Raw genomic sequence first — 27,266 nt, 5'->3', positions numbered from 1 at the left:
CCAAATCACAGTGCACTGGGTTAATGAAGGCCAGAGAGAGGCATTTTGAAGCTTACAGAAAAGGTGGGTGGGTGGGTGGGTGGGTGGATGATGGATAGGCAGACTCTACATTCTATGAGTGTCAGAGACCCAACTTAAATGACCTTGGACTGGGAGGAAAATGTCATGGCTCAAGTCACCCATCAGACGTGCTGGGAACCCATGGCAAACAAGGAATGGGACCTTCTGGGATTCCTCCCTTCTCTCGCCTCTGCTTCTCTTTCTGGTCTCACTCTTTCGGCCGACCTTCGCCATCCTGATAAAGTGTGGGTGCAGGCAGCCCCAGGATCCTACATTTTTTCTTTGCACGCAGCTCCAGTGCAAAAATTCCCAGGGAAGCCCTTGGGTCGGCCCAATTTGTGTCCCACACGCACACTTTGGACAGACTCTCTGGCTCAGAAAGTGAGAACCCACTGCCAGCCCAACCCTGGACCATGTGTCCACTGTTAAGAGTGACTGGGTGTGAGGTCACAATGCTATGATTGGCAGCTCCCATTAGAGTCACTTGATTGAATTTGGACAATCAGTTCCCCGATAGAATATGGTTCTTTTCCCTGAAAAACAGGGATGAAACATAGAGCAGACAAAAATCACAGTTGCCTCTGACAGGCATCAGTTCTACCCATAAATTCTTAACCCCCTAAAAATAATACTGCATTACACACCATCAACAATAAACCCCTCCGAGCCTCATTTATTCCACAGATTGCACCGGAAAAGACGGGTGTGTTGTGTGCGGGACATCATGTGTCCTTGTGTGTGTGTGTGTTTATTATTGATTTCATAGAGGAAGGGAGGGGCAGAGAGAGACAGAAACATCAGTGATGAGAGAGAGTCATTGATTGGCTGCCTCCTTCACACCCCTTACTGGGGATCGAGCCTGCAACTCAGGCATGTGCCCTAGTCCAGAGTCGATCCCAGGACCCTTCAGTTCGCAGGCCGATGCTCTATCCACTGAGCAACACCGGCTAGGGCTGGGACATCATTTTAAGCATCAGTTTTAGGACTGTTCATTAGACAGGCAGCACGGCTGATGATCAGGGGCATTTGTCTGATAGAAACTAGCATTTTCAAACGTTCAAAACAGGTACCTGTTGACGATGCTGTTTACTGGAGCCCAGTCGTTCGCTTTGTATTTCCGAGCAGTTCAGTCTGAACAGCAGCCTTTGGGCTGTCTCTGCATTTGTCTTTGGAGAGGGAAGCAGTGTGTTCCAGGCAGCTTCTTTATCTCCTGTCTTGTATTATGTCCTTCCCGGCACAGCTGTCAGATTTAGTAGATGATCATTCTTTGGATCAGAGAATTCAAGCATCATAACAGTCATTTATAAAGAATGCTCACGGCTTGCCGGGTATAGTTCTAAGCACATCCAGCCTCACAGTGAGCCCTTGAGTAGAAGCTATTTTTAACCCCCATTTTATACGTGAGAACACTGCGGTTCAAAGAGGCAAGTGACTTGCACAAGGTTATACAGCTAAGAAAGTTGCGAGAGCAGGACATGGCCTATATTAGTAGTTCATGGCCTCAGCCACTGGCAGTTGGGAACTGTTAACGTAATCTGCTGTTTTGTTTTCTTCCGCCTTTTCTTGGCTCACATACCTGGAGTCCCTGCCATGAGGCAGGGAAAGGCTCGGAGCCAGGATATACTACTGAGGGAAGGAGCATCGGCAGGCGCTATAATTCAGGCTTTGCCTTCTCCCTGTGACATCAGCCACATGAAATTCATCTCCCGGGGTGATGGAGGATGTTGGCCATAAACCTCTTTCCATGCCCCAGAATTAATGACTGTTAAAGGTGTGCAGGAATCGAAAGCTCAATTAAGCCAAGCCCCTCATTTTACTGATGAGAAAATTATTACCCGGAGCAAAATAAGAGCCTGGCCCCGTTCCGACCGCTGTTAGTATTTTCTGCCATCCAGACCCTGCCAATGGGGCCAGGCCGCGAGTAACTAAGATGCAGAGGCGAGGCCTGGGCCCATCTAACCTCCGAGGGATTCCCGGCACGTCCTACGGGCTCGGTCTCACTTCTCCTTTTGGAACATGCGGGAGTGCCCATTGACAGCACCCCATTCCCTCTGAATTATGAACCAGTCGAAAAATAGACAGGAGTTTCTGCGAGAATCAAAGTACAGGCTACGTGCTGGGTGAAGCCCGTGGGCTCTGGGGGCGACAGTGAGCGTCCTAGCGCTCCCCACTATGTCCAGCCACATTTCGGATAAAGAGTCGTTTGGATGAAAGGAGGGTGGAAGGTTTCCCGAGAACAGGTCACAGCAGGTTCAAAGGCCCGGAGGTGTGCAGTCAGGGAGCTGCCCGGGGGTGGGGCTGGACTTCCCTGGGGCTGAGAGCCGAGTCAGGAGCCCCTGCCGCCTCCCTCAGGACAGAACAATCTTGAGTTGACCTTTCCGTCCCCAGCCCATTGAGTTGCAGTTTTCCCAGTTCACGTTTCAGGATCGCCTGTCCGCACTTACCCGGCCAGACCCCGGCTTTCCAGGGAAATGGGGCGTCAGCTCCAGGGAGGGCTTCTCCTGCCAGGCCCGCAGCACCTCAGAGCCCACCGCCCGAGTCCTGCCCTGGAAGTCCGAGTGGAGAAAGGCCGGGATGGGTTTGAGTTTCAGGGGTGCACTTTGCCTTGCACGTGACGACCCTTTGGGCATGTCAGATTTCAGGCAACACAACTTAGAAGTAAGCTGATCGCCCACTTTTGCTGGAGGGAGAATTCCCTAAGCCTCTTAGATGCAATGGCCATGAGTTTCTACTTGTGCCCGCCGCCTCCGGGTTCCTAATGCTGATGAAATCACATCTTATCAGCCATCTTCTCTGAACAATGGGGCATTAAGTGAACGGAGCGCGGCCCTTCAGACTGTTCGAGGTTGCAATGAACCGTGTAAATGGCAAACCAGCGAATCCTACACTCAGCAGATAGAAGCCCGAGAGGCCTCTCATTAGCTTTCCGATAGTCAGCACTTCCGGGGGCTCTCCTGGCAGGACAGAGTGGCTGCCGATGCTTTTGTTTTGCTTATTTTAATTGGAATTAAGTCCGCATAGACTTATCTCCTGCCGAGGTCAAGTTCAGTGACAATGGGGAGTATTTGAGTCTAGTGTGAATAAGTACTGTAAAATAATAGAATATTGAATGCCGATTGTAATAGAGAAATAAACAATTAAAAGGAGTGCTGTAAAATGATAGAGAGCTCCCAGGAACTCATTTCAGTTCATTAAAAAAACAAGGGCACACAACTATTTTTGTGGCCCAGGAAATGGTACCCATCCTTTCCACACATCATTAACCTTCCTAGGCTGCCGCGGGGAGAGGATTGCTAACGGAGATAATGGTGACAGCCAGCGTTTCTGGAAGGCGCTGGCATCCCAGACTGGCTGGCGCTCAGCATGCATTGCTCACTTACCCCTCAGTCAGCCGTGTGCAGCTAGGGCTGAGAGGAAGTGGGGAGCCGAGAGAATGAGTCCAGGGCACACCTTTCTCAGGACAGGCCCATGCAGCCTGCTGTTGCCCCAAAGCCCGTGGTTTTTGCTGCTGCCCTGCCCATCGGGGTGTGCTGAGCAGGGCCATGTGCTGGGTTCGGAGATAATAAGGCAACATCTCTGCTTTGCTCGGACCACACAGTTCAGCCGGCGGGCAGACGTGGGAACAAGCCATCTCCACACAGTATGGCAAGCTGTGATGGGAAAACACAGCGTGTCCGTGCAGCCGAGGCGGGTGCGGAATGTCCAAGGGGGATGCTCAGGCAGCCTTCAAGGGCAGGTGAGGATGAGGGCAGCTGAGAAGGCAAGAAAGGGCGTGACAAGCCGTGGGCCTGAGTGTGGCTAGCCGTGCAGGAGACGACGGGACAGGCGAGGGGCTTGGTGGACATGGAAGGACAGACCCTCAAGACACATGGGCAGGGGCCGAGAAGAAGGGGGCCTGAGAAGTGACTGGGCCACAGCCCCCCTTTCCCGCACTCATAAGTAGGGAAATCCTCCACGTGGGTGCAGCCAATTGCCTGCCTTGACAGGTCATTCACTGTCCTGGTAGCCATTCGTCTAGTTCCGGCGAGGAAAGCACGTTTGGAAGCTGTGACTTCAGGTCAGGGAAACTACATTTCTCTGAATCAGCCCGGGCAGGGCATTGAGAGGGCAGTGCTGGTGAGAGAGCAGGCCGGAGGGAGTCGGGATAACAGGGCTTCAGCCATCCGCTCCCTCGTGTGTTGTGTTCTCGGGGGCCAGGCGGAAGGCAAGAAACCTGGCAGATGTTATTCTGTGTGATGCTCCCCAGACGCCTGGGAAGCAGGTGTTGTTAGACTCAGCCCGCGAGGACTTGGTGCGCAGAGAGCATAGGGCACCTGCTCGGTTGGGGGAAATGGGGGTGATCCAGCCTCCTCTGCAGCCCCAGCACCCGTGACCTCCTTGCCACGCCACCGCAAAATGTCAGCAGCTGGCACCATGCCCATGGCTGTCATAACCAGACACACTCTTTAGAAATGCTAATTATCTCAGTTCCATGCAGAGCTGATTCATTTGCTCACGCATTTATACCACAAGTGCACCTACTGTGTGTCAGCCCCATGTGGGGGATGGAGAGGAAGCACTGAGCTGAGTATATGGGTGTGTGGAAACATGCAGTGTGGTTTCTCTGCTGTGTACCACACAGAAAGGACTTCATTCTGCATGCTCACTAGGGCTAGAGGTGCAGGATCGGAAATAGAAGGCACAAAAGAAAAAGCAAACAACAACAAAAAAAGAAATAGAGGGAACAAAATAATGTCAAGAGCACCTACTATGTGCCAAGCTCTATGCCAAATCCTTGACCAGCATCATCTCATAGCAATCAGGTGAAGTGGGAATGCTTCTCTCCACTTTAAAGATGTGGTAACTGGGGCTCACAAATGGGCCCAAGGTCACAGAAGTGCCCAAAGGTCATCTGGATGGTGAAGGGTAGAGCTGGACTTCAAGTCAAGGTGCAGCCGGGTTTTGCACCAGGGCAACTTTACGTTTACTGGTGTTTTTGTTTTGTGTGTATGTGCCAACCACATTCTGGGCGTAGGAAGCCCAGGGACCCTTTCTCAGAATAACAACTTTTAATCCACAAGTAAAATGCATGCAACTACAAAAGAAACTGATTACAGGGAACCCTTGAATAACACCAGTGCTGACCCCCACAGTCAAAAATCCACCTATACCTTTTGACTCCCCCAAAATCTAACTACAGTCGTCCCTGGTATCCACGGGGATGGGTTCCAGGACCCCCATGGATACCAGAATCCATGCGTGGCCCAGGCCCTTATGTAAATGGCAAAGATCAATGCCTACAGTCGGCCCACCATGTCTGTGGATTCCCGAGTGCAGATCAGAAATACTGTTTTGATCCTCAGTTGGGTGACTCTGTGGATGTGAAACTGGGGGACACAGAGGGCCAATTTGTATAGTCTTTTTTAAAACATATTTTTCATTGATTTCAGAGAAGAAGGGAGAAGGAGAGAGAGAGAGAAACATCAGTGATGAGAGAGAATCATTGATTGGCTGCCTCCGGCACACCTCCCACAAGGGATGGAGCCCACAACCTGGGCATGCACCCTCACTGGGAATCAAACCATGACCCCCTAGTTCACAGGTCGATGCTCAACCCCTGAGCCACGCTGACCTGGCTAGCGTTTTACTAGTACATTTACACGTAAGCATAGGAGGAAACTGAAGTCCGGAGGAGCTCAGGCGCATGCCCAAGGTGTAGCTAGTCCACTGCAGAGCTGGGATCTGCACCCAGCCCTGCCCAGTCCCAGCACCTCCATCAGCTTTAGCCCTGAGCGCCCGTCCCATTCAGGCTCGGAGCAGAATGTGCGTGTCTTTATGGAGAGGGTCGGGGAGTCCGAAAAGCCTGCACTCAAGGAGGAAAATTGTTCACTTTTGCTTATTTTGTAGCCAAAAGCTGGGTCTCTTGGATCGGGTTCGCCTTTCTAATCCTCGTGGTAGCAATACTAAAGGAAAGCTATTTACCCCTCTGAATGTAGATGCCATAGAAGAAAGTCCTTCTAAAGAGCCAAAGCCTGTTGGCTTAAACAATAAAGAGCGTTTCCGTACCGCCTTCCGCATGAAAGCCTACGCTTTCTGGCAGAGCTCCGAAGGTAAGGCCTGTCCTCACCCCTGCCCGACCCCTCCCTCCCTTCCTCTCTCCCTCCCTCCCTCCTTCCCTCCCTCCAACTCTCCCCCACCTTGAAGTACTCTCCAGCCTGCAAAGTAGCCCATCCCCTGCCCTCCCTCAACCCACTGCTCACTGCCTCCTCTTTACTCGAGGCATCTATGACTCATCCCCACAGCTTGAAGGGCAGGGGGCGCCCAGGTAGCTGTTCCTGGGCCATAATCACCACACTCACCTGCGCAGACGCGGCTGGGAGCTTGGGGGCCTGTCACCATGGTCCCTCGGGTGGCAATGATGAGTGCATGGCCATGGAGTCCACGCGAGAGGTGGAGAGGGGCCGGGTGCAGGGCGATCCACAGCCCTGGGGCCTCAGCACCCTCAGGGGTGGGAGGATGTGTCAGAGAACAGCCCTCAAGGGTGTAGGAACAACACCTCTGTGTTCCCTTTCACTTATGGGAAGAGGATAAGTAGGGCTCAAAGAGTGACCTCCCCCAAGGTCACAAGGCTGAGGACTTGAAAGAGCAAGAATGTGAACTAATGCCCACCTGTGTGACCTTTGCTGCCACCCTGGGAACTCAGAACGCATGTCCTGAACAGCAGGCACCCGTGGCTCAGACTTCTGGGTAATAGGAGGGGATGCTCAGAAAGGCCGAGTGACCTCATAACTGGAGGACCCTGCGGGGTTCCCGGAAGTGGGAACAAAGACCCTGGAGGCTGAGCCGGGAAGGCTGTGGCTGAAGGAGGGCCCTGAGCCTCTGCAGGTGCTGTGGCCGCCGTTGATACACGTGTCTCCCTCCCAGATGCCGGGACAGGCGATCCCCTGGCCGAAGACAGGGACTACGGGAATGACTTCATCGAAGACATGATCCCCACCCTGAAGGCCGTCATCCGAGCCGTGAGGTGAGGCCCCACCTCCCCGCCCGTGGCCTCCTCAGGCCCCAGCTCTGTCCAGGACGGGCTTTGTAAAGTGCGCTTGGCTTTGGGGAGGTGGGCGGTAGGCCCCTGGAGTAACCCGGAGGCAGATGCAGAGTCTGTCCATACTCTAAAGGGATGCTGCCTGAAGACAAATGATTGTACATCAGCACGTTGTCATGTGCTACCCCTTAAAGCAGTGGTTCTCAACCTTCCTAATGCCACGACCCTTTAATACAGTTCCTCATGTTGTGGTGACCCCAATTTCATTGTTACAAATTGAACATAATTAAAGCATCGTGATTAATCACAAAAACAATATGTAATTATATATGTGTTTTCCGATGGTCTTAGGCGACCCCTGTGGAAGGGTCTTTCGACCCCCAAAGGGGTTGCGACCCACAGGTTGAGAACCGCTGCCTTAAAGGAAACTTTGATCAGAAGGCCCTAGTCAGGTGGCCCCTTTAGTTAGAGCATCATCCCAATAAGCCGAGGTTGTGGGTTCAATCCCCCTTAAGGCACATACAGGAGTCAGTCAGTGATGCATAAATAAGTGGAACCACAAATCAGTGTTTCTCTCCCTTTCTCTCTCTCTCAAATCAATTTAAAAAAATAAAATATATCCTAAAGACAACAACTGTGATCAGGATACAGGCCTGTAGAAAGTCCACAATTCACTGCCACAGTGAATTCTAGGAACTAAGTTGGTTCTCCAAGAGCCAGTCATGGTACTTGCAGGAGGTCCCAGTGCAGTGAGTCAGGGGGTGTTATCGTACGTGGACTTCAGCAAAGCCATTGGCCTGCTTTCTCGTGACACCATCGTGTCCAGTGTGACCGCAGTGCCACTGGTGAAACACAGCTCCTGGCTTCCTGCCTGGTGGAATGATCTCACTCAAGAAGACCCAGGGAGGGATCTGCCAGCCTGGAGGGAGGCCTGTGCTGCCATGCTCCCCGGTCTGCCTTCTGTCCTGTCCCTGTGGTGTGTTCACTGATGCCTTCGTTCAGGGTGGGCAGGCTTTTTTCTGTAAAGAGTCAGATAGTAAATTGGTTACGCTTTGTGGCCGTGCATCTCTGCTGCCTGTACTCAACTCTGACTCTGTGGTGCCGGAGACAGTACATACATGAGTGGTGTGGCTGTGTTGCAGCATAACTTTCAAACCAGGCAGTGGGCGGGTCTGGCCTTGGAGCCGCAGTTGGCCGACACCTCCCTCAGATGGAGGGTGCAAAGGGCAGGCTTATAAAAGGACACAAGGTTGGAGGGGATGGCAAGTCAGTCAGATGGTTTAATCAATATGTCAGAATAGTGCTGAGGGACCACCCATGGGCTGTGACAAACAGAATGAACTTTGCACAGTGACCATAGAAAGGCCTGGGTGAGCACTAGATGGGGTTAGCTCTGTTTCCTACCGCTGACCTGCGGTTAGGGGTTTTAGTTGACCCATCTCAGTGGGCACTGGCCTCAGCATGGGCTTCAAGGAGCATTAGCCACTCAGGTGACTGTTGGTTCCCAGGAAAATGGAGGTGAGGGCTTGGCATCTATGAGTCCTGGATGCCCCCTTTACTACGAGCCTGAGAAAACTTGGGGAACAGAAGCTGGTTTCTCTTTGTGAGGAGATTACAAGCCAAAGTATTAAAAAGGCGATTCCGGAAGAGAGATGTCAGCTGTGTGACCCGGGCCTTGTCAGCATCCAGACCTGGTCTGAGGCGCTCCGAGGCTCTTGGCAGGTGGCCCCGCCCTGGGAAGTGCCCGAGCTCTCGGCCACGGTCTCACCTTCCAGAAAGTGGTCTGTCCGCAGATTGTTCATGAAACACTCAGCTCAGGGCCTGAATGAAGACCCGGGAAATGTTCGCTCGCATGTTACTCTGATGTTCTTAGTATGCACATGATTGAAGGGAGACGCCAAGGCGGAGAGGTTCTACCGGCCTCATCTGTGTGGCTCAAAAGGCTGGATCCAGGACCCGAATCAGAACGTCTCCCCATCAAGTCCTTTTCTCTTTGATTCTCTCTTCCCTCACTGCCCCCGAGTTTGCTAGTCTCGAGTTATAGTTTCTCTACGCATGACACACACACGTCTCTACTTCGCCTTACAGGATTTTACAGTTCCGTCTCTATAAGAAAAAATTCAAGGAGACGCTGAGGCCGTATGACGTGAAGGATGTGATTGAGCAGTATTCCGCAGGGCACCTCGACATGCTCTCCCGGATCAAGTACCTTCAGACCAGGTAAGACGGCCGCACATGGGAGGACGGTGCCCTCCTGACCGCTAAGGAGCCCACGCCAGGTGCACCTCAGAGCGGAGCGTGCAGGCCTTCAGAAAGCATCCGAAGTGCAGAGAGAAATCTGAGGAACAAATAAGTCCGTCAAGCACTGCGGATGCCAGAGCCAACCAGCTCCAGGTCAAGCAGGCTGGGAGGAAGCTCGGTGACATTGACACGGCCAAGGTCAACCCCCTGATGGGGCCTCATGGCAAGAAAGCATATGTCCGACTGGCCCCTGGCTGCGATGCTTTGGATGTTGCCAGCCAAATTGGAATCGTCTAAACCCAGTCCAGCTGGCTAATTCTAAATATAAATTTTTCACCGTGTTGAAAAAATGTGCATCAGATGTCAATCCTAATAGCAAACATATGGAAACAGCAACAATGCCCAACTAATTGCCACCATATTGTTGACCACCTGGGTGCTCTGCCTATATGTGTCTAATCCCTTATCACCCTGTGAGGCAGAGCGTTAAAGGCGCCATTTCACCAATGAGAAAACCAAAGCTCAAAGGGCAAAGGACTTGCCAAAACTTACCCAGCCAGGAAGTGGCAGAGCTGGAGAGCAATCCAGGTGCGACTGGTTGCCTTGCTCCTACTCTCTCTAACAGCCGCACCTCCTCAATCACAACATAGACCAAGAAAAGAACGTAGCCCAGCCTTCGTGGCTCAGTGGTTGAGCACCAACCTAAGAATCAAGGAGGTCACAGTTTGATTCCAGGTCAGGGCACATGCCTGGACTGCGGGCTTGATCCCCAGTGTGGGGCCTGCAGGAGGCAGTGGATCAATGATTCTGTCATCATTGATGTTTCTGTCTCTCTCTCCTCCTTTCCTCTCTGATATCAATAAAAATACGTTTACTTAAAAACAAAAAGGAAAGAACAGTACCTGCTCTCATTCAAGTTATGTAGCCATCAAATGACATTTGCAAAATATATATCATGCGGTAAAAAAATTATATGACCTGTGAATATATTAGTAGCCATAACATGATTACTAATGCACTCAGCCCTAGATATGCACACTTACACATGTCCATATGCATGACTATGTATGTGATTATATTTAGACATGTGACTTTATCCTCTGATGGCCAGAGATGCCTCCCAGCAGCAGAGACCTGCAGAGCCAAGCTCAGAGCCTAGAGTGTGGCAGGAAAGGCTGCCTCATCGGATGAGCTGAAGGCCAGCTAGGCCTGCGGGGCACAGGGCATTTCCACTGAGAAGTAAGGAGACACCTCCCTCACCCTGTCTCCATGGGCTGACCGCCTCTCTCTCCCCTGGGATGGGGACGATGCCCTCGACACCAGCAGACCAAAAAAAGATAATTTGAGATCATACATTTTCTCTTTTTCTTTCTCTCTCCCTTTTTCTCCCTCCCCCTCTCCTTTTCCCTTTAATTCCATATTCCACACCCACACCTGACAGGAGGGATTAGAATGAGTTGCTTTCCTCTCTGCTCATGTAAAGCGCCTTGTCATTTAATCCCCTCACTGTGTGTTCTCTTCCAGAATAGATATGATTTTCACCCCCGGACCACCATCGACTCCGAAGCATAAGAAGTCTCAGAAAGGGGCAGCGTTCACCTACCCATCCCAGCAGTCTCCCAGGTGGGGTCTGTGCACAGTGACCGACAGGCCGTGGGCGCCACAGCCCCTGGGGCGTCCCCGTCCCCGAGTCTCAGTGGTTGCTTTCTGGTCGGGTGAGGTTGCCGGTCCCCGAATGGAGAGTTTGAGGGCTGTTCTGATTTGTGGCCATTTGAAAGCTTTCTGTGCAAACCCTGACCTCCCGTCTCTATGCAGACCACGTGGGTGACACTTTGTGTTATGGCTGTTGAAAATGAAAAGCATGGTTTCCTTTTTATAAAATAAGAGGTCTTATTGGAGCCAGTAGAATACTTCATAGTAGCAGAACTCGGCACCCATCCACTCCCACTCCTACCGTGTCATCTTTCATGCCATTTTCTAGATTCCGCATGTTTTCCGCTCTTAATAAGATGGGACGGATGAAATGCTGACCCCCACAGTATAGAATTCCAGAGGTTAGACCCCTCCCTGCGCCCCACCATGCACACTTGGGGGAGCTCCCAACCAGCAGCCTGAGACTGAGTCCCTTCCCTGGCCCACATGCGCCTCTGGGATTGAGCGGCCTTTTCCAGCTGCACAGGGTGCGTGTGGGAGTCATGGCTCCTGGGACCACGGCCCGCCGAGCTGAAGCGACCTTGCACAGCAAAACCAGGTGTAACAATCTTATAGGCCTGTTGGCTCTTTCCTAGGAACGAACCCTACCTAGCCCGAGCATCCACATCAGAAATGGAAGACCAAAGCATGATGGGGAAGTTTGTGAAAGTCGAAAGACAGGTAGGTCTTTCCTTTTCTGAACCAAAAATCCAGCATATAAAATTGATTTCCACATGTCACTTTCCTCCCAGAGATCAATAACACACGTGAGTATCTGCCATTCCAAAAAGGATGTGGAAATTCAATCCCGATTCCACAATTGCTGGCTGGGTGATCACGTGCACATTAATGAATTGTCCTGAGCCTCAGTGACCTCATCTGTAAAATGGGGATCTTAATCCTCCCTAAGCATGCTGTGAAAACGAAATGAATTGATGCATGTAAATTATCTAGAGCAGGAGTGGGTGTACAGAAAGCACTTAACAAGTGGTAGCTATCATTCTGTGCTTCACAGTGTTCCCTTAAGAAATGTTTGTTTCCTTCCCCCCATTCCCTAGATCCTTAAGGTTACCCGGGAGAAATGGCACTGTCAGTTGCTATTAGGATTTCTATCCATCCTTTTATTTTGTTCATAATTCACAATTGGATCGGTGCAGGAGAGTGAGAGAAAAGCTCAATGATTCTTCTTTTTTGGCCTAAAAAGAATATCATTGTTCAGTTCTAAATTTTAATTTATATTTTAAAAGATCTCAGCCTGTCCACTTACCAGCTCTGTGACTTTTGACAAGTTACTTCATCTGCTAGTGCCTCTGTGTCCTCGCCTTCAAAATAAGAGTGACACTAGTATTCACTTCATAGGGCTGTGAGAAATTAAATGAGGTCATATCTTGAAAGTGCATAAAGCAGAGTCAGATAGTAACTGCTATGAGTGTTAGTGACAGCCATTACCTAGTTCTGTGCTGTGCATCTTCATCGGTTGGAGGGGATGATACACCTGTCCGCAGTGCTTGCTTGGTGAGTATGACTTGTCAGGGAGAGAAGGTCTCACACACACATGCGTGCATGCACACATTCACATGCACACATTCACACATACATACTCACATGCGCACACACATATGCACACATGCACACACAGGCAGGCAGGCACACACGCCGCACGCACACCGGCATATGCACTCACAGAGATTAAATAAATCCCCAGTTCGGTAGGTAGGAGCAGACCAGCTTATCTCTGTGGCTCCCACTGGCCGCCAAGGCCCCCAGGCAGGGTCTCCAGTTCTATGAAGCTCAATCCTTGCTCATCACCGCCCGCATCTTTGGGGCTCACATCACCTCGTAGGAGCAGCAAACCCTACAATCCACATGCTTCTGGCTAAGGAAACGCTTGCAAATCAAGGACTCCTGCTCCTCAACCCACACGGCTGGCAGCCTGGCCCCTTCTCCTCCCAGGGGAGAGGGAAGGCCTGTAGCACCTGTCCTCGCACTCCCCGCCTCCAGCCTTTGCTTAGGCTGCCTGGGTTACGTCTAGATTTGCACCACTTCGTGCGCAGGGCTTGCAATGGGGAGGCACGGACTAGTCAGCATCAGGACTTGCAGGATCCCTCTTCCTTCCCGATAATTAAATGTGGTGGTAGCCTCTCCCGACAGGTGACAGGCACTGCCCCGAGAAGGCAGTGATCCCGCCTCCTTGTGTTCCAGGTGCAGGACATGGGGAGGAAACTGGACTTCCTGGTGGACATGCACATGCAGCACATGGAGAGGCTGCAGGCGCACGTCCCCTACTATGACCCAGCCAAGGGCACCTCCCCGGCCGTGGAGGAGGAGAGAGGGGACCCCCGGGATTCTGAAATGAAAACCATCCTTTGCAACTATTCTGAGACGGGGCTCCCGGACCCGTCCTTCAGCTTCCACCAGGTGCCCATCGACAAAGTCGGCCCCTATCGGTTCTTCGCCCACGACCCCGTGGGCCTGCCCAGTGGGGGACCCGGATCTGGCAGGGTTCCCGGGACCCTTTCCTCCTCCACCCCGGCGTATATGGAGAGGCCCACCGTCCTGCCCATCTTGACACTTCTCCCGTCCCCCACTGACCCACACGGCCTCCGGCAGAGACGCAGCTTCACGCGGGACAGCGACACCCCCCTGTCCCTGATGTCGGTGGACCACGAGGAGCTGGAACGGTCTCCCAGTGGCTTCAGCATCTCCCAAGACAGAGACGACGTGTTTGGCCTGGGCGGGGGCTCGAGCTGGATGCGGGAGAAGCGGTACCTGGCCGAGGGTGAGACAGACACGGACACGGACCCCTTCACGCCCAGCAGCTCCATGCCTCTGTCCTCCACGGGGGACGGGATCTCGGATTCCATATGGACCCCATCCAACAAGCCCGTGTAAAGGGGTTCTGGCTGACTCCTTGTAATGTCCACAGACTCTGTATAGCTCACTTGCTCTCACGCCTGACACTCACCAGTGCGGTCCCCAGTGGCCACATCCGACGCCTGCATGTGCGTGATGGCCCCCAGCAGGGGCTGCCATGGCCTGTCCTCCCACGCCACCACCGTGAAGCCGCTTCCTCTCAGCATGGTCTGCATGCCCTTGCACTAGCTCAGTGGTCCCCTCACCTCCTCGGGCCACACGCTCACCTGCTCTTCTTCTTTTTGCTCGCGATTGGCCCAGTCCAGGGAGAGATCGCCCACGAGCTCTTCATCTGTCTGTCTGGTTGGCTGGTTTGGGTTTGAGTTTGGGTTTGGTAAGCAGGAAGGGCGTTTAGGTTCTTTCTCCGGTCACCACCCCTTTCTGTAAAACAGGCCCGTGGCTGGTCGGCTGTGTGTGAGAGCCGGCCACTAGTGCTCCCACATGCCAGTGAGGGTGCTCCCGAGGTCAGATGTCAGGAGAGGAGCGAGATCGTCCCACATCTACACAACCAAGAATCTTCCAGATTGTTTCAGTGAGGCCCAGCCTTCCGAAAGCCGTCCACAGGCCCTCGCGTGGTCTGCCGTTGTCTAGCGTCACGCCTCAATTTCCTCATCGTAAAAAATGGTGGTGGTCCCACTGTAGCATTTCCGATGAGTTATGAGTTGGCGGGGAGAAGAAAACACACACACAAATTTAAAGAGTTCCCAATTCCTGTAGCCAAAGATGGTGACATTGATCAGAAGTGGGGGGCCCCTCTGCACAGCAGCCAAGTTCAGTGCCTTCAAAATGAGGTTCCCACTCACACCCTCCCCATGAGACTTTCACAGAAGACCCATCTCAAGTGGAAACCGGAGTCATAGGGCACACGGCCTGTCTGGTCCACATCTCTTTGTAAAACTGCGAAACCTTCGGCTCAGCTCAAGTGACGTGCCCGGGGCCACGCCGTTGTCCCTGGAGAGCTGGGCCCCGAGCCCAGGCCGCTGACTCGCTCTGTTCCCTGGGATCCTGGCCGCACCACTCTGCCCTTCCTGCAGGGGACCCAGGAATTGTGCCAAGACACCTATACCCTGTGTCGTGTGCAAAGCACTTGCCACACAGTTTATCCAGGAGGAGGGGGTTGTCTGCTCTTATTTGCCAGATACACTTCCTGATGCGTTGTGTTTGGGATCCAGAAAAAAAAAATAGTACAGAAAAGCTACTTGTAATAGTAATTAATACACAGATGGACAAAATTTCCAGAACCGTCCATTTTCACTCCTGCAGATTTTTCAAACCACTCCTAACCATGCGACAGCGGAGGAGTCAGCCCCCAGCCTGCAGAGCACTGCTCCCCTGTATGCGTCTCACCGTTAATCACAGGCCTCAGAAGCTTAAGAGGCTGTGGCCTCTTATGGGATGCCGCTACTCTCTGAAACACTTTGATGGAAAAGGTTTCTGTGAGGTTTGGGCTGAATTAGCTAAATGACGGTTCTGCAGTATTATCACCTCACCCTTTTCCGAACATCTCAGCACTGGTTGAGGATGGTCGCCATGGAAACCATCAGGATGATTGAAATGGCGTAAACAAATGTCTGCATGTAAGTGCCACTGGTGTCCTCCCTCAGTCTTGTCAAGAGCCATCAGAGCCGTGGCAGACATCTGGTTGACGCCGTCATCATTACCCGATGCAGCGGCCTTACATTCTGCTGGAGAGAGGGGCTATCTCCTCACAGTTCAGTTTCTGTCAACAGGGACTGTACCAGAGGCTCAGCATGCAGTGAGCAGGCAGGGCTGCTGCCTGGCTTGAGGAGTTCCTGACAGGTAGAAAGGCCGTTTTACATGGAGAGTGCTCTGAATGGCTGGGTGTTGACCTTGAAGTCTGAGGTGGGAAATACACAAGAATGATCACACACATCGGATATGAAACCCCTTCCCATATGGTTTGCCTTTGACCTTCCAGCCATCTGAAGGGCAAAGGGCATGGCTCATTGGTTCTCTTCTCGGCTCCCCTCAACATGCCTGCCGGTGCCATTGGAGTTGACGCTGGAAACCTAAGCCCCTTCCTTAGGGCTTGGTTCTTGATTCTGACCTCCTGGGATCTTTCACCAGAAACGATGGAGCCACCTACCATCTAACATGTTACTGTGTTCTTTTTTTATGTATGAGTTATTTGAAACAAAAAAAAAATGGAGAATGAATCAAACAATCTACATAGGCACCAGTTATTTTCCCCTAACTTATTAATATTCTTGAAGAACCTACTAAGCTTAGTATCTTACAAATAGATCCATTTTCCAGGAACTCAGTGGAGTTCTCAGCTGGAAGAGTGGGACTTCTCATCCTCAAGCTAACAGATAATTACCATGGGCCCAAGGTGAGAGGACTGCCTTTGGGTCTGTTAATAACTTACAAAGGAGGGAGCTTGTATTATTTCCCAAACCGCTGGCGGGCAGGCCAGCCTCCCTGCTGTCTCCTAAGGCCAGGATGGCAGGGACTGGGTTTGTGCTCCTCACCACCAGGTCTCCTACATGTGTATGTTGCCATTATCAGTGCAAAGACCGAATACATTTTTCATGAATGAATCAAGGACGAGACTCTTAAGAGCTATTCTTTCCCATCTAAAAAAAAACAAAAACAAAGAAAAAATCTGAAATCCTTTGCTTTGCTATCCTCTTTGGTTTGAAAAGCAAACCAAACCCCTAGGCAATATCACCAACATGGCTGGCGTTGATGAAGCGGAAATTCAAGGCCTAGGGTTGAGCATAAGTTATAGGGAGGAAGTGTGTGCTTCCACAAAGATCTTTGTGTCAAAAGAACAGAACGATGGGGTAATCCAACAGCATTGGTTGATGATGTGAAGGTTATACTATTTCAGATACACCAGTGGTTCTGAAGCTTGCCCAGGAAATTGCAGTTTGAGCAGAATCCCATGAAATAGTGACCAATTAATTCCATTATAAAAAGTAGGAATGATTTTCCCAAGTGAAACTATGGCCTCATTACACATATCCAGGCTCTGTGTGTCGCAGTATGACACGTGAGAATGTGAAGAGGTCATGTTTTATCAGGATCAAAATGAACGAGGCAAATTTACTTTCCCAGCGTCAGGTAAAGGGATGTCATTGGGCTGAGAAGAAAGTACTTGATACCAAGTGTGAGTTCTGACTATCAAATACCAGCACACGAGGAAATACAAAGAATATTTTTTTTAATTGTGAGAGAAAGAAACAACAAAAAACCCACACCAAATTGAGAAAGTTCTATTCACTAACTGCTTTTTCTGGGAACTGAGCTTAGATTTATTAGACATGACATTGATATTATGAAACTCTGGTTTTCATTAAAAAAAAAAAAAAACCTATCTAGAAAACCCCAAGGTATACTATAGTTCAAAATTAGCTAATTAATTGACAGTTGTGCATTATGCCTTGCCTATTTTGTGCCAGGCAGTTCCTGGGCACTGTAAATTGAAAGAATAATTACTTGTAGGAAATCCTAACATAACAGGATCTACTCATAATTTGCCAAGACCATTCTCATAATTTGATGCCACTGTAATGACTGTAATAAAAACATTTATTTATTAATTTACAAGATTAAGCTGTGTGCTGGCTCTAGGCAATGCACTTGAAATTCAGAACTATGAGAACCACAGTTCCTGCCATCAAAAAGCTAGAAACTTGGTGGCCTCAAATATTGGAAGTCCCCTCAAACTATGTGTACCACCAATGGCAAGTCTCTGATTTCATCCCTGAAGAACACGCTATACAGACAGGAATGTTTCCTAGCTTGGAGTCACTGGGAGAGAGAACATGGAAGAAATTGAGAGCAAAAATTCTGTATCAAAGCAGTAATGACCCCATCAACCCAGAGGAGACTGAATGGATTGAAGGGGGACTTTGAGTTTGGGTTCAATGCTTTGGACTTCACAGCCCCAGATAAGCACACAGGAAGAAGGTTCTAGAGTACCTTGGAAGGTTCTGGGGGGCGGTCAGGGGAACAGGTTTTTCCTCTCTAAATCCCTACGAGGATTGAGTTCTGGCAAGTCACTGAGCTACTTTAATTGTGTTGACCAGGAGAAGCGTATGGTACAGGCCCAAGACACAGCATCCGTTACAAGGGAAAGGTGGGGCTACCTGTGGGGTCTGCTGATCAGATTCTTCTGGGGCAGGAGAAGAAATTTATCCAGAGCTCTGAGAAGCGGCTGCACTTCGTAAAGTGCTGCCAAGCACACGCCAGGCTTCCCCCAGAAGGTTCCACGTAGCTGGTCTGTTTTCCAGGAATATGCTTCCGAGGCATCTAGAACCAAGGCCTCTTGGCCTCCACATAGCACATACGTTTCAGGGGAAATAAGTTAAAATGAGCTCCAGATACAAGTGACCTGAGTGTGACTACAACGAAGCCGGCAGAAGCCTAGCCCAGTGCTTGGGAACATACTCGTCATTCCTCTTAGACTTGTCAAATGAAGGAAAGTTTGATGCCGATGAGTGATGAAAACTGAGCCTGTTCTTCAATGTTCATTCTCCTCTGCCCTCAAGACAGAGGCCAGGGAAGGGGGAACTGACCCTAAGCTCTCTCCATGAGTTGCCGGCGATGTAATACTTATCTCTCTTGACTTCATGCATTCCTCATTGCAGCCCAGGGGGGCGGTGTATGGTCTGCATCCTATAGGTGAGGACACTGAAGTAGACGGGGGAAATGCCGTGCCATGGGTCACTCATTGTGAGAGTAGATCTGGGATCATCATCAAAACCCATGTACCTCCAAAGCTCATTCTCCCCCAGCCAAGTCTCCCAGGAAAAGCTGCCAGATCTCGCCCTGTGGTCCTTCACCACCTTGCCTTCCTCCGCCCGGTCAGCTTTCTAGTAAAATGATCACGGACCCATTGCTTCCCTGGAGGAAAGAGAGAGTCCAGTGTTGGTTGCTCCACTTGGTTACTCAGCGGGTCCTGCCTGTTGCTTTGAGTGGTTTCACAGCCAGCTTTTATCAGTGGCAGAAAACAATGCCACATAAATCATTCATCTGGTTCATGTTGGAATCCATCGGCTCTTAGAGTTGGGTGTGGCTGCAGATAATCCCCTGAGCACCCCTTGTTCTCGGTCCCCAAGGATCTCCTGTCATTGTTTTAAACAAGGTCAACTGTCCCTCTTGACTCTGGTCTTCTGTGTCTAGACCAGCCGTGGGCAAACTACGGCCCGCAGGCCGGATACGGCCCGTTTGAAATGAATAAAACTAAAAAAAAAAAAGACCGTACCCTTTTATGTAATGATGTTTACTTTGAATTTATATTAGTTCACACAAACACTCCATCCATGCTTTTGTTCCGGCCCTCCGGTCCAGTTTAAGAACCCATTGTGGCCCTCGAGTCAAAAAGTTTGCCCATCCCTGGTCTAGACTGTACCTTTATGTCAGGTCTTTGAAAACCTGCAGAAACAGGTGAATCTTCAAAAACACTCTGTGTTTCTCTTTCTTGATGGGAAAAGATCAAGGTTCCCAGGAGAAGCCAACGCTCTGGGGATGGGGCCTTCTTCCCCCTCAGTACTTTTTCAAGAAGAGGAGAGCAACCCCACCTTCCACACGCGAGGGCTGTGTCCAGGCGGGAGGCCAGGTTCCAAGATGGGTGGGGTCATTTTATCAAGTGTCGGAGGTTTTGCTGCTGGAGACAAGAGGCAGGCTTCATCTTGAAAATCCCCGTAGAAAGATGGGCCAATTTCATCAGATTTGTCCATCATTCCATTTTAATGAGAAAAATGCTCTCTATGTTGCTTCCGATGTGATATGGCTGTTCTTTTTTTCTCTTTCTAATGTAGCAGTGATGGAAAACAGAGACTCGCTGTATTTGCTTTGGGATTGTATTTTCTTTAACCCCCTTTTACGGCATAGACATCTGGTGCCTTGCTCCCTGAAATTGTCTCCATGCTATGAGTACGCTTTCTTCACCTTCTGGCTTACACGGGAACATTCCACAAGTGGCCTTTAGTGCTCTTTATAATATCATTTCCTATGATTTTTAAACTGTACGTGTACTTTATATTCTGGCTCCGTCCAATATTTGAACAACTTTAATAGGTTGATTTCCATATATATTATGCAAATAATTCTTACCTGATTTTTTATGTTCTCTCTTAAAACAAGTAAATACTGCACCACTTATTAATAAATAGACATTTCAATGATTATGTGGCGGAATGTTATTTGCTTTGATGATGACAAGGAGTGACAAGAAAAGACAATTTGTTATTGGTTGCAGGTGGGGGCAATGAGGGAGACTTGAGTATATTTGTAAGACGTGAGGAAAGAAGCAATTGAGAGGGAGAGAATAAACGAGAAAGAACACGGTGATGAAGACCCAGAGGAAGACAGGTGAACACTCATAGCCGTGAAGAGCGAGCTGTGTGGGTTGCTCATTTCCTTGGAAGCAGCCACTGTGCAGGCTGTGGACGTACAGGGTTTAATAAAACCTTATCCAATTATTACCGTTTTAAGACATTACTACTCCCACTTTATAGATGAGGAAATCGAGGCCCAGAAACATCAAAGGACCTGCCCAACGCCAGACACTAGTAAGTGGAAGAGTCACACGCAGATCCAGGACCTCCTGCCCCTGAGCTGCAGGTGACTTCCTCTGGAGGAGGTCCGCCCCCTAAGCCACAGAGGAGGAAAGCAGGGTGACTCAGAGACAGAGTCAAAGGGAGGGCATTAGCAAAAGTCATATCAGACCGCCTCTCCTTGGTCAGTGTAACAGGAGGTGTTTTCTCATGAGAGGGTGAGTTAGGGTGGGAACCTCAGGGTTTGTGCCCTGGGGCGAGTACTGTCTACCTGGAACGGTCGTTATCTGGGTTGATGTGAGTAGAGAACTTAGGATCCAGCACACAGCACATCCTCAGTGAGTAACTGCTTGCCCACAGGCCCAGGCTCCACAGGAAGAGAGACAGGTGCTGGTGCAGAGAGTTTATTTGGGAAATGCTCTGAGGAAACCCAACTGAGATGGTAAGGCGTGTGGGGGAAGGGCCAGTGAAGAGTGGGCTCAATCCACCAGGAACCCTCTAAGGACCCACATAAATGGAGCGGAATTGTCCCACCTCGGGCAGGAGTCTGGCCGCTCCTCCGCTCACTCCTCTTCTTTAAATCGCTCCCTCTGACAGGTGTCCCTGTGCGACAGTCAGGCCAGCTCCGAGGAGCAGGAAGGCACGGCCAGTGGCGCTCGGGGCTGTCAGTGTGCTGTGACCCACCTAGCGCAACGGCAGGTGAACTGGGGTGGAGGGAGGGCGCTCGGGGTGGGGTATCAGCATCTGGCGCCTGCGTCCACCTGAAACCCCTACATTCACAAAGGTAAACAGAACCGGCCAGGTTGCCCCAGTTCACGCTCTAAGTCAAAGCCAGCACTGGGCAGCCGAGCCATGATGCCCGTGGGCATGACTCATGGCGAAAACAGTGCTTTAGCCTCTAGGAGCCCGAGCAGATGATGCTCTCCTGGTACAAGGTCATGATCCAGCTCCGGGGCCCACATCTGTCATCACTACGCCCGAGGCCGACTTTGCAATGATGAGCAGAGCATCCACTCGGGCAACCAAACTCCCCCGCCCCCAGCCTCCTCCGTATGACAGGCAGAGAAAGAGCCTAAAAGTTATATCCCTGAGAAAATGCCTTCCCATCTGCACAAACGGAGCAAGCCCATTCACAGCCTCCAGTCCCAGATACCCCTGGGACAGTTACTGTTCCCAGTAATGTCCGCTTCCAACAATGAGCCGGCGCATCCAGGTGACCTGGGACCCAGTGGCTTCCATGGGAAACCGTGTAAGGTTTCTCCCCTGAGGAACGACCCCATTGTCCTTGTACCCTGCCTCCACCTCGATTATGGAAAGGCACCCAGCGTGTACCTCCTGGCCCTGGGCAGGTCAGCCTCAGGCCAGGGGAGTCAGCAGAGAGGAGAGGAGGAAGATACAATCAGAGCAGCGACAGGACAGGTCAGGAAGGGCCTTGTGGGCCATTACAAGGACATTTGCTTTGACTCTGAGTCAGACAGGAAGTCACTGAGTAGAGGGGTGACAAGATCTGATCTTTGCTAACGGGGTTCTCTGGCTTTTGTGTTGAGAACTTGAAGGAGGCGAGGACAGCAGCAGGGAGATTAGTCAGGAGTGGTATTGTCACTGACAAGTCCATGCAGGTGAAAAGCAGATGGTTGCCTGGGGCCTCGGGTGGGTAGAAGGATTGACTGTAAATGGGCACAAAGATCTCACTGGCTGGCAAAAAATTCCCAAACTAGACTGTGTGATGGTCATCCAACTTGTCAGATTTAAAAATTACAATGAGTGAAGTTAACAGGATATAAATTACACCTCAACACAGTTGTTTAAGAGAAGATCTCACCTGGCCAGCATGGCTCAGTTGTTGAGTGTGGACCTATGAACCAGGAGGTCACGGTTCGATTCCTGGTCAGGGCACACACCCAGATTGAGGGCTCGATCCCCAGTAGGGGGCATGTAGGAAGCAGCTGATCAGTGATTCTGTCTCATCGTTGATGTTGCGATCTTTCTATCCCTCTTTCTTCCTCTCTGAAATCAATAAAACTATATATATATATATATATATTTTTTTTTTTTTTTAAAAAGGCCCTAACCGGTTTGGCTCAGTGAATAGAGGGTCGGCCTGCGGACTGAAGGGTCCCGGGTTCGATTCCAGTCAAGGGCATGTACCTTGGTTGTGGGCACATCCCCAGTAGGGGGCGTGCAGGAAGCAGCTGATTGATGTTTCTCTCTCATTGATGTTTCTGACTCTCTATACCTCTCCCTTCCTCTCTGTAAAAAATCAATAAAATATATTTTTTTAAGAAAGAGAGAGATGGCTGATAATAAGGGACAGTCATTCAGGGAACCAAGAGTGGTAGCAGGTGACAAGTTAGCAAGAATTTCAGAAGCCCAGACAAGGAAGACCAACCTTGAACTTGGGTGGTACAAGCAGAAGGACTATGACTGTGCAGGTTCTTCTAGGCCCGGGGTTGGCAAACTTCTCCTGTAAAGGGCCAGAGAGTCAGTATCTCAGGCTTTGCAGGCCATGGGGTCTCTGTCCCAACTTCTCAACTGGGCCGTGGTAGCACACACAGCCTCGGAGCGTAAGAATGAGCGCAGCAATGTGCCAATAACACTTTATTTGTAAACATTGGAATTTGAATTTCATATCATTTTACGTGTCACAAAATACGGTTCTTTTTATTTTTTCGCCCTAAACCCATTTGAGCCAGGAACATAGGCAGCGGGGCCCAGGCTGGCCGCCCCGGCTCCGGGCACCTGCCGAAAGGAACGGGCGCTGCCTCCGCCCGCACGCCAGGGGCCGCTTGGCTCCCAGACCTTCCGACAGGAAGGGGAAATCATCGCTCAGGATCCTGCCTGCTCCTCCAATTCACATAATTACCGTCAGGAGCGCGTTCCAGCCCACGCTGAATCGCTGCTTTGTCATTCCGCTCACGATTCTATTCAGCCCCTAGCACCGCATTTTTCTCCAGCGAAGTTGATCCAGTTTCACCTCCCTGAGTTCTTGGTAGAATTATTATTCCACCATCCTCCCCCTTTCCCCCGCCCCAGGACTTAAAGCAAAATTATCAAGGCTTCCCCACCCCCGCCTCCTCCTGCATCTTTCACTAAGAACTCATATAAACCCACAGCTCTGCCTGAGCTGCTAATCTCTCTGGCTGCTGAAACCCTTTGAAGCCGCTGATCCTGCTCAGGAGACAGGTAAGTCATACACTGTCGATACTCCAAAGCCCTCCGGCTTCCTCTCCCCTCCAAAGCGTGGAGCCAGCGAAGAATGCATCTGCCATGGACCCCAAACCCTGGGCTCCTGGATGCTGAGAGATGAGCAGGAGGAAGCTGGGCGTTCTGTCACCCAATACCCACGTGGCACTTGTCTGAGTGTTAGTTTCCTCAAACTATAAAATAAGGGTCATCAGCCCGGCCCGCATGGCTCAGTGGTTGAGGGTCGACCTATGACCCAGGAGGTCACAGTTCGATTCCCGGTCAGGGCACCTGCCCGGGTTGCAGGCTTGATCCCCAGTAAGGGGCGTGCAGGAGGCAGCCGATCCATGAGTCTCTCTCATCATTGATGTTTCTATCTCTCTCTCTCTCTCTCCCTCTCCTTTACTCTCTGAAGTCAATAAAGATATTTTTAAAAAACAAAATAAGGATAATGACAACCAAGTAGGGTTGCTTCGAGGACCAGTGGGAGGCCACGTGGAAAGCTCCTGGCACAGCAGATGGTCAACAAGTACTAGATTCCGCACCTCGTTTTCTGCGTCAACTATCTTTGAAAAGGCAGAACTATTGCTGGAAAGGGGGCCTGGCCCTGCCGGTCTGCCTGGGGCAGGAAAGATGTCCCACAACATGAATCCAGGTGGCTTTGAAAGTCTGTCTATGAAAGCTGGGGACGGTGAAGCAAGGAAGGGCCAGGATGGAAGAAGCCACAGGAGCGCCCAGGCCGGGCTGCCCTGGTCCCTGGGCGTCAGAGAAAAGGGGGCCTTGGAGACAGGTTCAGGGGGTGAGCGGGGGCGAGCGGCCACTGCAGCCCATTGCTCTCCTGGTTGCAAGTCTCCTGGGTCCCTTAGAGTTTAGGAGATGCAGCCTGTGGGGGAGAGGGAGGGGGAGGGAGAGGGTGCTGGGTCCTCTGTCCTAGGGCTTTTAAGGGTGGGATTTCAGGGGAGGCCTCAGGGCAGGGTTTTCGGCAGGATATTCCAGGTGTGCCCTGTCAGGGTCATGTCCTCCACTGATTGGTCAGCGCCAGGGCGGTCATTAGTCACGGCAGCTGGTCCTGGCCTCGCCCTCCTGGTTTTGCTACTTTTCTGGGCCTGGGGCTGAAATACAGCCGAGGCCTAGATCAGTGGTTCTCAACCTTGGCTGCCCATTAGAATCACCTGGGAATCTTTTTAAAATCCTGATTTCTGGGCCTCATCCTCCGGAAATTCTGTTTCTTTGTGATGGGGTGGGGCCATGACATTAGTAACAAAGAAACAGAATTTCCGGAGGATGAGGCCCAGAAATCAGGATTTTAAAAAGATTCCCAGGTGATTCTAATGGGCAGCCAAGATTGAGAACCACTGGCCTAGATGTTAGCTCCAGGGAGGCGGCCTCCCGTATCTGGCTGTAAATCACTCAGCCGGTCTGTTCAGCCACCTGCCTCAGTTTCCCCGATCCACTTGGCAAGGGATTTCCCTAGCTGCTTCCTATGCTGCCTCAGAACCTCAGCCTTCAGTGTTGTCGGCCAGGCCTGAGTGTGCAGTCTTGGGGCCACTCCCCTGTGGAAGGACCCTGGGCCAGTGGTCTGGCATCATTGATGTTTGGGAGGAGGAGGGAGCTGACACGAACTCTTAAATGCTCTGGCGGGCAGGGACACACTCACTTTTACTTACAGCCCACGCCAGAATCACTCACGCGGCCCTGCCTACCCCAGTGGAGGACATGACACTTAGGCTGCAGGCGGCTGAATGAACCGACCAGGATCATGTTCTGAGAGCATGTCGCTCTCCCGGAGGCTGCCCAAACGAGATGGTACTTCAGTTCGAGTCCCCGCTCCACTGAGCCTCGTGAGGATTCTCTGTCTGACGGGGCACCTTCCTTCGGCTGCCCAGTGCGGTGAGGAGGGCGGGGTCCTTGGCGGCTAAACTAACCGTGGCCGACGGTGACCCTTGTGAAGGGGAAGTCACGCAATGTGAGGCTCCAGGGACGTACTGTGAATTCATTTCATAAGAATTTTGGGCCGATTCTTGGCTCCTCGGTCACAGCAGCACTCCGCAGCCCTTTTCGGGGCGTGTGACTGAATTTCTAACTCGGTCCAGCCACCCAAAGGCTTTGCAATAATAATCCTGTTTGTCCTCAACGTCAGGCCCATTCCTGGCCATCCAAGAGGGCGTTTCAATGGGCGGGGGAATAGAGTGAAAGGTGGTGGAAAAGGACACAGACTTTAGCATCTGAGGGGCCTCAGTTCAAATCCCAGTTGTCCCACTTACGAGCCCTGGAACCACGGGCTCCACCTCTGGTCTGTGGGTCCTTCTCTGATGTCATCGGAATGTCAGGTCTCTCTCAGAGGATGATTGAAAAGGTAAAATAACAGAGACGAGTGGGGGGTGGGGAGGGGAGAAGAAAATAAGAGAGGATGTCTAAAAGTGCAGGCTGTCAATTATACTGTTGGAGAGTTTCCTCCACACTCTTAGGTTCGGGGATGGGGTCCTGCAAATTCAACTGGCAAAAGACAGTGTTACAGCACAAAAACATTTAAAGCTCGTGTCCAGCGTGGCATCCAGAGGAGACACAAGTCCCTCCCTACCAATAATTAAAAAGCAATTTAAATGTTTATGAGGATCTCTCAACAAAATTCCAAAGGTGGGTCCAGCCAGATGGACCACAGAACTTCTTAAAAGATGTTCTTAATTTGCCACGAAGAGGCTCAATTCCTAAGTCGCTTTCCTCAACCCCACTTCCTCTTGACTTCGTGTTCCAGGTCTATTTCATTCCCCACCAACGGCAAATGCCTGCTCTTTTCACATCACGCCTGCGCAGGCTGGATGCTAAATGGGAAGTACGCGAATACTGACACACAGAGGTTCTGTGGTTGTTAAGTGATGATATGCGTCAGACGGCATTTCGTGTGGTGTCTGGCACCCAGACAGCACTCAGTAAATTGTCACCATTATTCTCATTAGTCTCAGCTCTGCAGCCTCCACTGTCACGCAGATTCTGCACAGCAAGTCCCAGGGGGACCGCTGGAACTCGAAGGCAAGCAAGTCAGAGCACTCACACACACTCGTGTGTTAAATGTTTCCTAAGCAGCTAGGATCCTGCATGTGGAGGGTAGTTCCCATCTAAACAGCCAGAAAAGCCATGGACTAGACACTGATTCTCCCTGAATGGGGGTGCACACCCCCCTCCTATTCCCAGATCTCCTTCGGGTAGGCAGGGCCGCGTGAGTGATTCTGGCGTGGGCTGTAAGTAAAAGTGAGTGTGTCCCTGCCCGCCAGAGCATTTAAGAGTTGGTACACAGGCCCGGTCGGCATGGCTCAGTGGATAGAGCATCGGCCTGCGGACTGAAGGGTCCCAGGTTTGATTCCGGTCAAGGGCACATGCCCGGGTTGTGGGTTCGATCCCCAGTTGGGGGCATGCAGGAGGCAGCCAAGCAATGATTCTCTCTCATCATTAATGTTTCTATCTCTCTCTCCCTCTCCCTTCCTCTCTGAAATCAATAAAAATGTATTTTTTTAAAAAGAGAGAGAGAGAGATGGTGCACCAGTGATGGCGAACCTATGACACGCGTGTCAGAGGTGACATGCGAACTCATTTTTTTGGTTGATTTTTCTTTGTTAAATGGCATTTAAATATAT

At 51.0% G+C, this 27,266-nt stretch overlaps 1 protein-coding gene across 1 annotated transcript in view; it reads left to right on the top strand.

The window, feature by feature from the left end:
- Window positions 1-20,283, top strand: part of KCNQ3 (potassium voltage-gated channel subfamily Q member 3) — a 163,683-nt gene extending 143,400 nt beyond the window's left edge. The window contains exons 10-15 of the mRNA XM_070392353.1: window positions 5,947-6,149; window positions 6,964-7,063; window positions 9,167-9,298; window positions 10,844-10,942; window positions 11,608-11,692; window positions 13,214-20,283. Coding sequence (XP_070248454.1) covers window positions 5,947-6,149; window positions 6,964-7,063; window positions 9,167-9,298; window positions 10,844-10,942; window positions 11,608-11,692; window positions 13,214-13,903 — 1,309 coding nt within the window. The 3' untranslated portion in view covers window positions 13,904-20,283. The remainder of the gene's footprint in view (window positions 1-5,946; window positions 6,150-6,963; window positions 7,064-9,166; window positions 9,299-10,843; window positions 10,943-11,607; window positions 11,693-13,213) is intronic.
- Window positions 20,284-27,266: the final 6,983 nt, after the last annotated feature.

The sequence above is a fragment of the Myotis yumanensis genome, unplaced genomic scaffold, assembly GCF_028538775.1.
Source record: "Myotis yumanensis isolate MYYU_CA2020_CCGP unplaced genomic scaffold, mMyoYum1.0.hap1 SCAF_15, whole genome shotgun sequence".
Taxonomy (NCBI): domain Eukaryota; kingdom Metazoa; phylum Chordata; class Mammalia; order Chiroptera; family Vespertilionidae; genus Myotis; species Myotis yumanensis.
Note: the sequence above shows the minus strand (reverse complement) of the source record. Positions and strands in the feature narration are given on the sequence as shown.